Below are 15,744 nucleotides of genomic sequence, written 5' to 3'. Positions count from 1 at the left end.
ATCTATATTTACTTTTCCTCATAATCACAACCATTTGCTATGCACTTTTACTAACAATGAGCAAAATTCTTGAAGCCATCACAAAGGAACTCAACAAGGTTCTAAAACAGTGGTTCTCAACCTGTGGGTCGGGACCCCATTTGGGGTCGATCGACCATTTCACGGGGGTCGCCAAGCAAGGCTGTCCGCCATTTTTTCCCCTTTTCTGGCGGGTGCCTTACCTCCCTTGGGCTGGGCCAGCTGGTGGTCGGCCTGCTCCGTCTCTGCCAATTGCCAGATACGCCTCGGCCGGCGCAAGGGGCGGAACCACGCATGCGCGGCACTCCCGGGCAGGGAAAGTCCTCGACTTACGACCGGTTGGGTAGTCCTTGACTTACGACCGGTTTAGTCCTCGACTTACGACAGGTTTAGTTCTCGACGTACGACCGGTTTAGTCCTCGACTTACGACCGGTTGAGAACCACTGTTAAAAAGGTTGAGAACCACTGTTCTAAAAGTTCTTTCTATCTCTTCATTTGAGTCCAATAGATGCCCACAAAACTATTCCTTCAGTTCTGGAACGAAACAATATAAAGCTGCATGGTGTTAAGTCTGGACTATATAGCAAACTTTGCAATTGCATGTTGAATGGCTCATGCCAAATATTGTGACAAGCAATTCAATCACAACACTTTGTTCAAAGCACAGTCTTACAAGTACCCATTGCTTGTATTTTGTATTCAGAAAAAATAGCAGCACAACCTTTTTTCACAGCAACCTGTGACCAACTGAAGCAAAAGAATATATGCTAAAGAAAATATCAAAGCTTATAGAACAGCAGCACCCGTTGACGACTTATAACAATGGAGGTACTACTTTTCATTCACACCTTGGGGAAATAAGAGAGCTGATTTTGGAGGGAGGGAAGAAAGGAGGGAAGGGAAGAAGGAAAGAAGGAGATAGTATGTGAACATATAGTTTCATTCCATAAGTGGAATGAGTTAGAAATGTCCCAAATTTTTTTGCAGGCAATTTTATTTTCATTCGAATAATTGAAGTATTTTTAAATCAGTTGTTTGGAATAGCATTAGCAGCCATTTATATTAATAGGTTGTTTTGATCCATACTCAAACACAATAATACTAACTGTAATAATGTATATTGCATTTTCCTGAATTGCAATGTGAGAAATATATAGTTGAAAGGAGGATGTAGCATATAAAACATCTTCATACAGCTGGTGTTAGAAAATGAGTTCTGTGAAACTTCGATGCTTTTGAAACAAACAAAGCCTTTATACAACATAGCCTCTTTTTCTCATGCTTCTCAAATTCTTTTCATCAAAACAAAAGATGTTTGATGTTTTCAAGAAAATCAAAGCATCAGGCAAAAAGTAGAGGTATGAGAAGTTCCTTCAAATTTTCTCTTTCCTTAAACTCTAAATTTCAGAGCAAAACCTCTTAGTCCAAATTAAGGAATCATGCCTGTCTCAGACATGGTTTCTGACTGGGGGAAAATTATTATTTTCAAATATTTATTGACAAATATAAATTAAATACATATATACTTAATTCTATCTATCTAAAACTACAGTACAGATAGTCCTTGAGTTACAATTATAATGGAGCATGAAATTTCTATCACATGTTGAAAGTCAAGGCACCCATTTTGACACTATTTGCAGTGGTTGTTAAGTGAACCCATTGTCTACAATCTGTGTTTTTTGCTGGAAACCAAAAGTAAACACTGGTTGCCACTAAAAGCCACTGTAACTTGTGGTCAGGTGACCTTGGACCCTGCAAATGGTGATAAATGCTGACTGATTATTGAGTGCCCGAAATGTGATCATACTTAATGACTGGTCGTAAGTTGAGAACTATCCGTACTGTAAAACTTGCAGTATAAAATAAAGAAATAACATTGAAGCATAAAATGGTATAGTGTATCCAAATGTCCATTTGAGTTCAGTGGGATTAACTTACGTAGGACATGGTCACTCATAGACAGGACCAAAATTTTGAACCTGGAGTGAGGAACAAAAGGTGGGAGCCAACCGCTGCTTCTTTCCCCCATTCTCTTCATTCCCTCACAGAGTTCCAAAGGTCCATCTACACCAGACATGTCAAACTCGCGATGTCATGTGACGTCGCGCAATGTATCGGAACTGTTTTGCCATTGCCGGCAATGGGGTGGGCATGGCTTCCAGGTGACGTGTCCGGCCCACAGGCTGACAGTTTGACACCCCTGATCTATACCCAGGAACATTAGTGGAATTGTATCAGCACATTTTTTTGTTCATATATACATGGCATACATATGCAATTGTGTATAGGCAGATGTTGGATTTAAACAGCATTTCCCAGATGTTTGGCATGCACAATGCTTCAAGAAGGGAGAATATTAACCAATTAATTATTCCCCAAATCATATTTATTTTTTTGACAGACACAAGTACTAAAGGAAAAATAGCTTGGACAAAATACCAATTTAATAGTCCAGACTGGTATACTACTAACAATCCTAAAAAAGAAACAACAACAGCAAAAGACAGACATTGAGGAAGAGAGTTTTCCTATATGAGTACTCAGTAAAGGTGTTTTTGAAATGGTAAAGACCTATTAGGGAAACTTATGCTAGTGAAAATTATGTTCTTTGGAAACCAAATGGACAGATTCAAAGTAGCAATGGATAGAGTGAACAGAGAGTTAATTCTTAGTAGGATCCTCAGAATAATAATTTGGTATACTTTGGGATAGCAAAGTGGTTAAAAGATTGCATTTGGCTGATCACCTCCAATAATTGTTTCTCCAAAAAATCAAAATTCACTCTTCTGCCACTATAACAAATGGTATCAAAATTAATATATGACAGTTGCTTTCCTGGGACCAAAAGCAGAAACAGAGATTTTGCAGGCTCTACCACCCCATGTGTGGAATGAGGCTTTGGCTTAATGAATAAGAAGATAAAGAGTTTCTACCTAGCTATACAAAATAAATTGTATTCATTTGTGCCTTTATTAGATGTATTGACTATCTTTATCTCAAGCACAAAGGTTGTTCAAGAGGGAAAAAAAAACAAGAACATTACTCCAAGAGAACAGAGGACACGGAAAGGGTCTGGAAATTAAGTAACACTTGAGTCAATCTCAGAAGTGATCAAAATCCCATAAGCCTGAAGGACAGAAAAAAACAGACCTTTGGTATCCAGAGTTAAGAATAGTTATGTTCAAAATAAAGAATACAAAGACTCAAACCTATAAAGCTATATCTACAAAGAAGAAAGACAATAATCAATAAAGATCCAGTACAATGAAGGCAGCCACAGAGGATTCCTGAGTGCTCAGTTTATCTAGTTTTGATTGCTAAACAATATAAAAGCCACAAAAGCAAATACTGAGAGGAAAAGTATATGTTGTCATGAGAGCTGCCCCAACAGTACTCTGATAAGGTGATCTTTTTTGGAGCTGGGAAAGCTTCCAAATTATGCAACTTTTCCAGTAAAAACTACATATCAAATCCCCTTATCAGTAGTCAGGTGGTGACCGGACAGTCCAATAAGTATTTGCATAGAACACAGACCATTTAATGTAATCAATAATGGAAAACAAAGTCTTATTAATCAAACCAACAGAGGAAATGAAACACTGATCTGACCTTTCTACAATAATTTGGTATATTATTCCCTAAGAAGTATATGATGTGTCCATTTTTTTAATGAAAGAACTACACTGTAAAACAAAACAGGCCAATAATTTATAAGTACAGATAGTCCTAGACTTACAACCACAATTGAACCTAAAATTTCTGTTGCTAAGTGAAACATTTATTAAGTGGGTTTGCCCCCATTTTACAATCTTTCTTGCCACAGCTGTTAAGCAAATCACAATACTTGTTAAATTAGTCAAATTGTTGTTAAGTGAATCTGGCTTTCCCATTGACTTTGCTTGTCAGAATGTTGCAAAAGGGGATCGTGTGACCCCCCCCCCCAGACGCTGAGACCGTCATAAATACTTGCCAGTTGCTGAGCATCCGAATTTTGATCACGTGGCCCTACGGATGCCACAACAGGCATAAGTGTGAAAACTGGCCATAAGTCATTGTTTTCAGTGCCACTGTAAATCTGAATGATCACTAAACGAACAGTTGTAAGTCAAGGACTACCTGTACTATACAAAATAATATAGAATGAATAGAAAAGTGAATTATATGAAAGAAGTACACTGAAGTGGTTTAGTCATAGAGAGAAAATGAATAAGGATCAAATTGCAAAAATAAATATATAAAGAAACAAGAAGAGAAGATCAAGAAAGTCTTGGTTGGATGGAACTGAAGAGACCCTCAAGAAGAGAAAGGGGGGAAAAAAAGAACAAAAGACATATGAAATACAGGTAATCCTGAACTTACAATAGTTCATTTAGTGACTGTTCAAAGTGACAACAGCACTGAAAGAAGTGACTTATGACCGTTTTTCACACTTATGACCATGGCAGCATCCCCAGGGTCACGTGATCAAAATTCAGATGCTTGGCAACTGGTTCATACTTATGACGGTTGCAGTGTCCCTGGGGTCATGTGAACAGCTTGTGTGTCCTTCTGACAAGCAAAGTCAATGGGGAAGACAGATTCACTTAACAGCCGTGTTACTAACTTAACAACTGCAGTGATTCACTTAACGAATGTGGGAAAAAGGGTCATAAATGGGGTAAAACTCACTTAACAGATGTCCCACTTAGTAAGAGAAATGTTGGGCTCAATTGTAGTCATAAGTCGAGACTACCTGTAGTATATGAAGCTGGTGAAGGAAAGGACAATTTGCAAAGATAGAAGGTTTAAAGAAATACAGTAAATTATACTGGTATACATTACTCTTATGTTACTCTTTTTTTTCTTACTCCTGCTTTTTAAAATTTCTTTGGTCTACCATTTTTACTCTTTTATGTGCTTTTTATGAAATTGCTTCTTTGAAATTGTGACAGGGATGTATGCATTACAAACTTGTTGCACAGATCACAATTTAGCAGATGTTGGATATATTGTAACAGGCAAAGTCAATTGAAACTAAAATAGTCTGAATGGTTTGCATCATTTCTATCAATTTACACTATTGGACCTATCAACACACATGGATGGAAATGATACAGTGTACATTTAACAATTAAACAAATGTATACTGTATCATTTCCATTCATTTGTGTTGCCACAGAAAATGGACAGAAATAGCAAAAATCTGAATTTAACAGACATTTGCAAGTAATGGACATAACTTTAATGGTCTGTTGAACTGAGGATTTAGTGTATATATGTAGAATTAATTCTGCTTCCATGAGTTATCTATCTGTATGGCTCAAAATTTCTAGACATTTACAATATTTTTGTGATTACAAATACACAATGTAATTGTAAATTATTGTAAATTAAAATAATAGACAAGTCTGATATGGTAGAACCAATATCTGGAGAAGCCTTGAGTTTTCATTTATGTATAGGGCAGTTTTAAAGAAGGAAAGTATAAGCTATATTTATCTTTTATGCAACCTTTTGTGTTTAAAGTATTTTGCAAGATATGTTTCCTCATGTGTAAGTGTTGAGCAGGACAATGTTCACCCATTATAAATTGATGTCTGTATCTTCCCAGAATTGAGAAGCTTGAAATGAGATGTACTTTCATTTCTTTATGAAATCTCTCATGTTACAGATGGGGAAAAAATTCATTTTAAGCTAAGTGTAATATATATGTAGGAGAAAGGAAAGAGAAGCCCCAGTATTTTCTTGAGGCTCACCCTACCTTACTCTCTGGCTAGTTTAAACTGAGGTAATCTTCCAAGACCAACAAATTATTATTTTTTGCTTAAGCAGTTAAAAGATCAACAGCATCTTTCACTGATTGGTTATGTGATTTTTCACTGTTCATTTCTCACAGCACCTCCTTTCAGTACAAGTAGAAGCAAACAAGACAAAACTAATACAATACTCCAGTTCACAGGGAGAAAAGGTCCTTTGGAATTCTTAATGCTTATTTTTTTTAAAAAAAAAAACCCAGTCCACATGGTTTTCTGCATGGGATTTTGAATGAATACCTTTGCCAGCTCAGTTTTCTCATTAATTAAAAGGATCCTGTTCTTCCCTCCCCTTTCAAACCATTAATGTTTCTGCCCACTGGTAATGGCTTGTTAATTCAAGGGAATGGAACTGAAGAGGAGAGGAAGGGGGGCAGGGGAGGGAAGAGAGAGAGAGAGAGAGAGAGAGAGAAATTTATCCAAGTTGCAAGCTTAAAGCCATCTGTCTCTCTCCCTCCCTTCTCACCTCAGTTTGCTTTGAAACGTGGCACTGAGCTGCAAGGGATTGGGGGGGGGAGGAGGAGGAGTGTGCGTGTATGTTAACTGTCAAGTTCTCAATCACAGACTCCACTGAGCCTCTCGCAGAGGGACTGTTGGCAGGAGCATCCAGACTCCAGCCAGGATAGTCTGAAGGGCCCAGGCTTGTCTCGCAAGAGCCAGACCCCCCCTCCCTTGCCTGGAAAGCAGTGGGACAGAAAGCTGGGAAGCCGAAGGCGGAGCTCAGCATTCCTGGCATTTCTGTGCAAAGTGGCAGCACTGCAATGCAAAAGGCCTAGGTCTGCCTGGAGAGAGTACTTGGAAGGAACCCCAGCAAGGCAGAGGAGGGGGAGAGAAAGACTCCATTCACAACTCTCCAAATCTGGTTGCAGAGGTGGAATTTGGGATGGTCTGAAGTTCAAAAAGGAACCTTCCATTCTGTAGCCCCAAAAGGCAGACCGGCACTAGAACTAGACAAGAGCCGAGTTCAAGAAGGGAAATGAGAGGAAACAAAGGCTGAGGGAAATGTGCATTTGGTTTACAAAGAAGTGGCTGGAGGGGGGAAAAAAACAGAAAGCAAAAGGAGGTGGTGGAAATGATTTGGGAAGAAAAGCAAGTCAGCCTTTCTTTAAGGCCAAGCATGTATCTACAGTAGTACTGGCCTTTTTTGAAAACCTCATGAAGAGAGTTTGCTGGGCTGGGGGAACCGGGAAGAAGAACAAAATAAGCAGTAAAGAGGAGGGGGGGAAAAGAGTGGAAAAAAAAAAGCAGGACTAGGGTCAACTTCACTCTAAGGTAAAAGGACACAACCTGAGTTCTAGAAAGCCTTAGGTGCAAGTCACAGAAGGGGGGAAATTATGAAATCTGTTACATGTGTATAATCGCACTACTTCTCTTTAAATGGAAATGAATTGAAATGAACATGAGATCTAGGCATTTCCTGGCCTCATCCGCTATGTTTGCTCTCTTCCCAAAGTCAGTGTGACTTTCTTTTTTCTTTTTTTTAATAAGTTTTATTGACTTTTAAAAATTACAATCTTTAGAGCTTAGTAAACAACATGTTGTCTGAGTTCACATATTTAACATCAACTTTTTCAATATAAATCTATTCAGTACTGTACAATCCAATATTTTTTCCTCGATCTTCTTTTCTTCCCCATATTTTTTCCCTTTTCCCCTCGTTAAACAATTACAATTCTTAGTACTATTGATGTATACAAAATTAAATATAGGCATCTTCATATTTTACTAATATTATAGAAATAACAATCATATCAATTCATGTCAATATCCTGTTTTTCATGCTCTTATCAAAGTTTGAATTCCCATCAATATTTGAAGTATCTTTGTCAGTTATGATTTGCTCAACATTAATTACATTTATAAAGCTAAAAATTTTTAATCATGCCAATCCTCCTCTTATTTTCAAATTCCCATATCAAAAGAAGAAAAACAAAATGCTATTTTAATTCTAAATCATATCTTCCATTATAAAAAATCTAGTTATATCTAAGGGTTCTTTTAATCATATTCAAACAGGTATATTAAACAGATAGAGCCCCCTCTGATAGATCAAATCTTCTGCTTTTTAAGTCTAACTCTCACTTTCTTTCTTTGCCAAGTAGCTTTCCAGGCCAAGGCAATTAAATCGCCCGAAAAATTTCTTTCTATTTATGTGCAAGCTGCTTGGCATGGGAAAGGCAATTTAGGTAGAGTATTTTTTTTGGGGGGGGAAACTCCACCCATCCACATTCCCTGGGCCTAGACATTTCCCCTACCCGCTCTATGTTCCATTTTCTAGAATCTTCTTCCTTGTCCTCAGGTGTCCTCAGGAGAAGGAAGAAAGGGGTCTTTTGTATTTTCATTGTTATAGATAGGTCTTGCAGTATTTTATTTGTATATGGCAGTCCATATTTCCCTTCTTCTATCTCCTCCATCTCTAGATCCATTTCTTCTGCTTCATCCTCTGATTTCTGGTTTATTTGTTCATACTTTGTAATCGTTGTCTGGGAGCTTTCCAGTTGTAGCTTTAATTTGGAGATTTGGTCCTTTATATCATCTAGGTTATGTTTAATCTCATTGTGGTTTCTTTTTATGTCCTCTTTGTGTGCAACAATTGTGTGATGAATTTTCTGTAACATAGAAAGTATTTCCTTCTGAAAGATATGTTTTTTCTTGAGGCATCATTCCTAGAAATCCTCTAGTATCAGTAAGAGTGGAACAAAATTTCCTCTAGTTTTCTGGTATTTATATATAACCTTTATAATCCAGTCCTGATAGCAATATTTTATGTAATCTTTTGTCTCAAATATCCTGAAAATTATCAGTCAGACAATGTTGTAATCCACAATGTTCCAAGTGTTCAAAATGTTCAACCTCCCTGCAGCCAGATGTATTCAAAAGTCAAATTTTTCTTTCTCTCCCACTAGCTCTTGAGATTAAAAGTCCAAGTTCAGTAGGTATTTATAGTCCAAGAAGGTCAGGATGATAAATATGCCAAAATATTTTTCTTTATTGCCAGCTGTACCAAGCAGCCAAGGAGCTAGTTATGGTGCTGTACACAAATCCACCACTAGATGACACTCAAAGACCATTTTCCACTCTTAAAACAAAGGGTTGATTTCTTATATTTTACCTCAGTATTTTTTTTCCAAAGAGAAAATCTTAACAATTATTTCAGTTCTCAGATTTATCAAAACTGTAGCTTTGTATTACTTTCACTTTAGTATTGTGTATTTCTGTCCCCCATAACAAATTTAAAATACTGCTTCTGTTCACATCCAGAGGTTTTAAGCTTCTTGGGAGCCTTTCCCAGGAAATTCAGTTGTAAAATAGTAAAGAAAGGATCAATATTCTCACTCAGTCCAAAACATGCTATTTACGATGTGCTAATTAAACTTTGTTCTTCGGTTGTCAGCAACTAATGGCTGGCCGCAGAGGTGTGGTCGGTCTTTCCCCTGCCAGCTTAGAGGGCTTTCCTTGGATCTAACAGAGAGACTGCCATCTCTCTGTGATCAACAAGGCACCCCTCCTTCTTCATCACCTCTTTGGGACAATTTTAGGCCCTTTTCAGGGCCCCCAGCAGGGCGAAATCAGTGTGAAGGGCAGAGCTCTGCCTTCCTATGTCCTATCTCGCCACGATGCAAAACCGGAAGTCAAGTCAGTGTGACTTTCATTTCACTGAATGAGCACCTCATGCTAATACAGGTTGGGTTGGGTTTTGGTTTAGCAAGTTGTGTGAACCCAGCAAACTATGGTTTTTTTTTGCGGAATCAAGATGAAAAAGACACAGCTTAGTTTAACCCGTTAGTCATTTCTATAGAAAGCCACCTGGGTCAATATGGATCCAGAGAATGCATCTGCTGCTTTCCAAACAACACAAGTTTGAGAGATTAAAATTGGTCTGCTATAGTTTTCCTACTTGTATGTACAGATTATGGAAAGAAATAAGGTATTATATAGCCAGGGATTTTAACTGCAACTTTACCAGCCTGCATAAGTGATAGAAGTAGTATAATCCACACCATAGGTCTTTTGTGCCCACATCACAAGATGCCATATGAAGAAAAAAGCCTTTTCCCAGGACATCTGCCACTTTCTGGGTTGGTGCCCCTTCATTTTTTTTAACAAGCAAAAGGCAATCATCCAGATGCCCTAATTCCCTGAATCAAACAAGTAAATAGAGCAGCCTCCCCCCCCCCCCAGCAATTTGGTTCCCTCCAATGAACCAGAGATTGCTGGGAGTCACAGAACAACTTGGAAGGCATCAGGTATGGGAAGGAGATCAAGTACTAACATGAACCTCTGTGGGACCAGTGCCAGTATTGTAACAATGATCGGCATTCTTTCTTGGAAGAATAAAGCAAATGCAACTTGGATTTGCAAATGCTCCCAGCCAACCCAGAAAGGAGCCAGCTCCAACCTCCACAATCTGCATGCATCCAAGACACGTCTATTTTCAAGCCAAAACTGAGTTGATTACATGTGGAGAACTGATAGTGTGGAGAGTTGATGTGTCTGTCTGACTCCAGACCGCACTTCAAGGGCATAGACGGGTCAATCTAAAACTGCAAAAAATTATGACCTCAGATCCTAACAATTTTTCCTGAATTCTTGTTGCTGACATGTTGCTTTAAAACTTTTCTTCCTCTGTGCATGATACACTCACTTTTGCTCTCTTTATATATTTGTCTATATAGAGAGCCTATATATAATCTATATAGTCTTTATATATTGTCGATAGAGTGATTATTCTAATCATTTCAAGAAAAGAGACTGGCATAATCAGGAAATATTGGTTTTAGCCAATCCGGAAAAAGCAGGGTTCATGTTTCATGGTATGAACCATTCAATACTGTCTCTGATATAACCAAATGTAAGCTGATAATATTATAGGATAGTGGATTTAAATGGAGGTGGGATTTTTTTTTTCAAACTTTCAGGCCACAGAACTTGTTAATTCATATCTGTCTGTCTCTCTTCCAAAATCCCTGATCAAGAGGCAGTCACTCTCTGTAAATCTATTTTACCTCATAAGATTCCTGTGGGAAAAGCTAGGAAGATAGAATGTAGTATAGACCAATTTAACCCCCTTAATGAAAGGCAGGATAATAATCTAATAAATATACTAAAATAAAAGTAATGTCTTTCCCTGCCAAAGGAGAAAAAGATCTAAATAGAGTGTCCCTTAACTGCATCAAAGAGAGCTTAAGAACGCATCATATCAGTGGATCAGCAACTATTTATCTTAAAAAATATCTTTTACTTTCATGCTTTGAGGACAGATTATTGAAATAAATCTTTTCATCCATATCAGTCCTAATCTTGCTTCCATGTCATCCTGCCAAATCAATTACCAGTAGGTATATTGATGTAAGGGACAGAGTTATTTTACTAGTAACTCTACAGCTGTGTAATACTTTCTCCCATGACTGCAAAGATTTAAATAGGTTTTTAAAAATCAATACTTCAAAATAAACTGTGCATAACTTTTCATTCACTAATGATTTTATTTGAAATCTAATAAAAATACTATTCATATATAATATTGCAATTAAATAATTCCAAGAGGCTCAATTAAAGGTTGCAAGGCATAAAATCCATAAAGGATGCTCCTTAGTCTTGTTGATATTACACAACAGTACATGGTGAGGAATGCAATTCCTTACATTGTAGGCTACTACTGCTATGGAGGTGATAACATCTAAGTCAATTTCTGTTGCATTACTGATCTAAAGATCATTACTAAACATTACATTACTAAAGAACATTCTCAGAATTCTCCAGATTCCAGAGAATATTGAATGGAATGATCCAAGTACATCAGACAGCAATAAAATAACAAAATCCAATAACTGAACTCAGCCATAATACTCTTGATAATGTAAGGCTGCTGGCATCTCTGTTCTCATAATAAATATAAATGATGAGACATAGAACAAAGGTTCTAAATGCACATACCAGCCACAGTTGCTTGCTACTGGTGATCACATATAAACAATATCCTTAGATCACCCAGGGACGCCCAAATAGAAAAATTAATGGAAGATAAGGATAATAATAATAATGTTGATGTCTGCAGATCTCCTGCCCAGATCCAGAGGAGATCAGTTAAAATAAATCCATATAATAGATGTGTTCAGACTGAGGCAGGGAAGATTGAAGTTACATACCATGAAGATTGAGTATAGTAGGAAAATGAGCAAAGGAAGCCTAGTCAAAATAATTAGATAACTCAGGGAGATGCTTATAAAAGGATATTGAGAAAAAGCGACAAGTTGGGAACAAGTCTTTATCTCCTAATGAAGACTCATGGCTGTTTAAAGAAAGCTGCTGTTACAGAAAAGGGTAGAAATCAGAAAAATCCAGATCTTCCAGGCAGATTTAAAAAAAACTTTATCAATCCTCCTTTAGTTTTAAGGTTGTATAATTATCACACATCACTCATTACAGAAGTCAAAGGGGAAAAAACGCAAAATGTAGTGTGACATTGCATTATCTAACTTTCTCACCCTATATCAGCATTTCTCAATATCAGCAATTTTAAGAAGTTTATATTTCAACTCCCAGATTTCCCCAGTCAGCCAGCCACCAAGACTAGACTAGACTAAACTAGATGATTTGAATAGAGAGAATACACCAAAACAGAATGGAATTAGCCAGACCCACGAGTCCCTCTTCTACACATTGCTAGAGAACAGAATAAAAACAAATGAATAAAGGAGGTGGCCTGAAAGCCAGGATAAATCTTAATACTTTCAGTCCCTCCCGGTCACAGTGCTGCACATAAATTATGAACAGGAGGTTTTTGTGGGGTTTTTTTGCGTGGGAGTCATTCATTTCAGGATCAATTCAGAACAATATGTACTTATAGCCAGGATTCTGAACAAAACGGATTCAGGTTTGTCCACATTCTAAAGGGAAAATGAGAATGTGTCTGAAGTCATCTCATTGCTTCTCAAGGCCCTGGCTCCAGATGCATCTGATTCATGTCCTGGTTGGCAACTAATCCTCATGTCTAACTTCCTCCGAATAACAGTTATCAGGGAACGTAAGCAGAACAGTGTCATTGTACTCATGCCCTGCTGGTGAGCACTGACTGAGCAGGCTGTGGTCTAGCTAGAATGCTAGACTAGATTGGCCTGATCTAGCAAAGTTCTTATGGGGAACAGGAACTAGGTTCAAATTGCCCCTGGGTTGTGGAGATACAGGAAAGAAGTCATTAAACATTTAAGTGGTTCTCAATTCCATGAATTTCTCTTGATGAGTTATCATAGCTTCAAAAAGATCCATATCAGTTCTTTGCTCTTAGGGCATGTATGCTCTGCCTAATTCTGACTCCTGGTATCATCCCAAATTGTGGAAGGAAGAGCTGCTGCCTCTCTCTGGTAGTTCAATGCAAAGGGCTGGACACAATCTATCCAATCTTAACGGCTATACTATGGTAGGAGAGAGGAGCAGTTGCTTTTAATCATTTGCTTGAGTAGACAACTGTGCAGTAGAGACATTGCAACACACCCACTCCTCATAGTAGCAAGGCAGGAAGAATAAATCTATTCCCAATTGTTTTTTATTCAGGGAAAGAAGACAAAGACTGAGTGGGGTGCTGTGGACTCAGGTCTTGCTTGTTGCGCCTGAGCAGTTCACTCACTTTGCTTGAGAGGTGAACAAATCAATCCCTCCCCTCCATTTTTTCTCCAAAGGGGGGGAAAGCTGTGGTTTGTATTTGTTTAACTGAGCCTGGAACAAGCCACCCTTTCCTCTCTCCGGGCACTAGGGCTATGAGGAGCTGGTAGTTATGTTCACACAACCTGCTCATCCAGCAAGTTGAAAAAGTTTAAAGGAGAGCTGTGTGCCATTATCATAAACTGCCACCCTCACCTCAAACTTATTCACTAGGGCCAGAAGCTTTTCAATTTTTTTTTCCAAATTCAAAACAGAACCAATTCTGGTTCCAATAATCTGATGCTGATAGGAGTAAGGTGACAATGCATACATCTTTGCTGACCCCTTTTGATGATTAATTTGTTGTGTGAACATGGCCCAAGTTCGCTCTTCACCCAAAAGCAAAAGTCAGCAGAATCAGAAGTTTTTGGCAACTGTCTTTTCTGCTTGTTTATCTAAATAGGCCTGTGATAACAGAGATGGCTAAAAAAAAAGCTGCTGCCAGTCCCTTCATTCCCCCTAATGGCAGAATGTATGAGATTGAATTGCTTCCTCCAGCCTTCTGAAGGAAAAGAGCAAGTAAAGGAAGACTAGTTGTTTTTCACAGTTGCAGCAACATGGCTTGCTCAGTCAGCCGAGCTAGGAATCAGCAATGGGGAAGGTTGTCTGCACTATCCAAAAGGGGGCTGGGCTCAAGCTATACTGTAACTGGGTTTATGCAGCATATTGAGCCATAAACCAAGGTTTACAGAGCACATCAACTGGGTTGGATCACAAACCACATCATGACTCAGTGCAATGGTGAATTCATTCATAGGGTGCACACAACAGGTGCTCCTTACAACTGATGCTCTTTCATTCCCTATGGAGCAGTAACCTTCACCATGCCAAACCCAAGTCAACAAAGGGGAAGATGGCAGCTCCTCTGATCTGTCACTCCACTGTCTGCTTCAGTAGGTGAGGAAAGTTACTGACATAACCCTGGAGGGACAAACTTCCCAAGAAATTCTCCTGCTGACAGTGACAACCTATCAAGATTTGGCCTTGATGGCATTTGTCTGGCTCTCCGTGAAAGGCTCTGAATCAGGACAGGGCAAAGTTTTAAGGCTTGGGAGAAAAGTTTGGAGAATAAAGAGAGCGAAAGGCTCAGAATGGAAAGCGGATTTCCAGGCTAGATATTCAAATCCAGGCAATCAAGTTTAAATTCCAGGGGGCGAGAGGGCTCCCAAGTGGGAAGAATAAATAGCAGTGTAATTCTCTGGTTTAATACCGTATCATCCAGGAATTGAACCCGGGAGAAGATTGAGAGAGATAGAGATAGACAGAGAGAGAGAGAATGAGAGAGAATGTCCCAAGCGAGAAAGACAGAGGAAATGGCAAAAGCCTTCGCCGTGGAAGGAAATCGCTTGATACCTCCCGCCCCCGGAGCCAGGGGGAGCATTCATCGTGAGGACATGCAGCCATAGGACCCGGCAGGACCCCCTTTTCCGAAGGAGAAGACGACTAGTATCCCCCGGCCGGGGCTGCTCACCTCGAACATAAGCGATATCAACACGCAGAGCACCAGGCAGAAGCCGATGTCAGCGTGGTTGTGGATGAGAAATTCCTGGCTGAAGAGCGGGTGGCTTTTCGCCCGCCTGCGGAACGCCATGGCCGGCAGGGACGCGAGCGAGCGGCCCGGCCCCACCGCCCTTGCCTCCGCCCAGAGCCGCCAACTTCTCCCCGGCCCCTGAACAACTTCCGAGCAAGGGAGACCGGGGCCAGAACCCGACCCCCCCCCCCCCCTGCGCAGGCGCCGCTCTCGCCGGCTGGCTGGCTGGCTGCTCGGCCCCGCCTGGCTTAACCCTGTATCTGCCTGCCCGGGCTGGGGCGAGCGAGCGAGCGAGCGAGCGAGCTGGGGGGGGGCGGGCCGGAGGCGCTGGTCCTCGCGCGGCGTGGCGTGGCGGCACAAGGTCCGCCCTTGCAGATTCCCCCAGACCAGGACCTCCCCTGCTGAAGTCCAATCTAGTTTCGTGGCACCATCCTTCACGGGAGAGTTCCCACTGCTGGGGAGGCGAGCAAGCCTGTTGGACGGGGAATCTCTGACCACGGTTAAAAGCACCCCGCAGTTCCTAGACTCTACTAGACGATAGCTTTGACATAGCAGCTCGTTAGGCGTGCACGGTGAAAACAAAAAACGGGGGTTCAAATGGTTCAGTGTCTGAAATTTGGGTGTGTAGGGGGGCAGTCCAGTTCTATTCGGCTTTTATTCTGCAATTAGTGTTATAGAACTTATTCCCAAATGTCTAT

At 39.9% G+C, this 15,744-nt stretch overlaps 1 protein-coding gene across 1 annotated transcript in view; it reads right to left on the bottom strand.

Moving 5' to 3' along the window:
* The window catches only part of TRAM2 (translocation associated membrane protein 2), a 39,100-nt gene extending 23,937 nt beyond the window's left edge, over nt 1-15,163 (bottom strand). The window contains exon 1 of the mRNA XM_015813761.1: nt 14,987-15,163. Within this exon, the coding sequence (XP_015669247.1) occupies nt 14,987-15,106 (120 nt within the window). The 5' untranslated portion in view covers nt 15,107-15,163. The remainder of the gene's footprint in view (nt 1-14,986) is intronic.
* Nucleotides 15,164-15,744: the final 581 nt, after the last annotated feature.

Source organism: Protobothrops mucrosquamatus, unplaced genomic scaffold (assembly GCF_001527695.2).
Source record: "Protobothrops mucrosquamatus isolate PMUCROS unplaced genomic scaffold, P.Mucros_1.0 scaffold192, whole genome shotgun sequence".
Lineage (NCBI taxonomy): Eukaryota > Metazoa > Chordata > Lepidosauria > Squamata > Viperidae > Protobothrops > Protobothrops mucrosquamatus.
The sequence above is the reverse complement of the archived record's forward strand: the minus strand, read 5'-3'. Positions and strand labels throughout refer to the sequence as shown.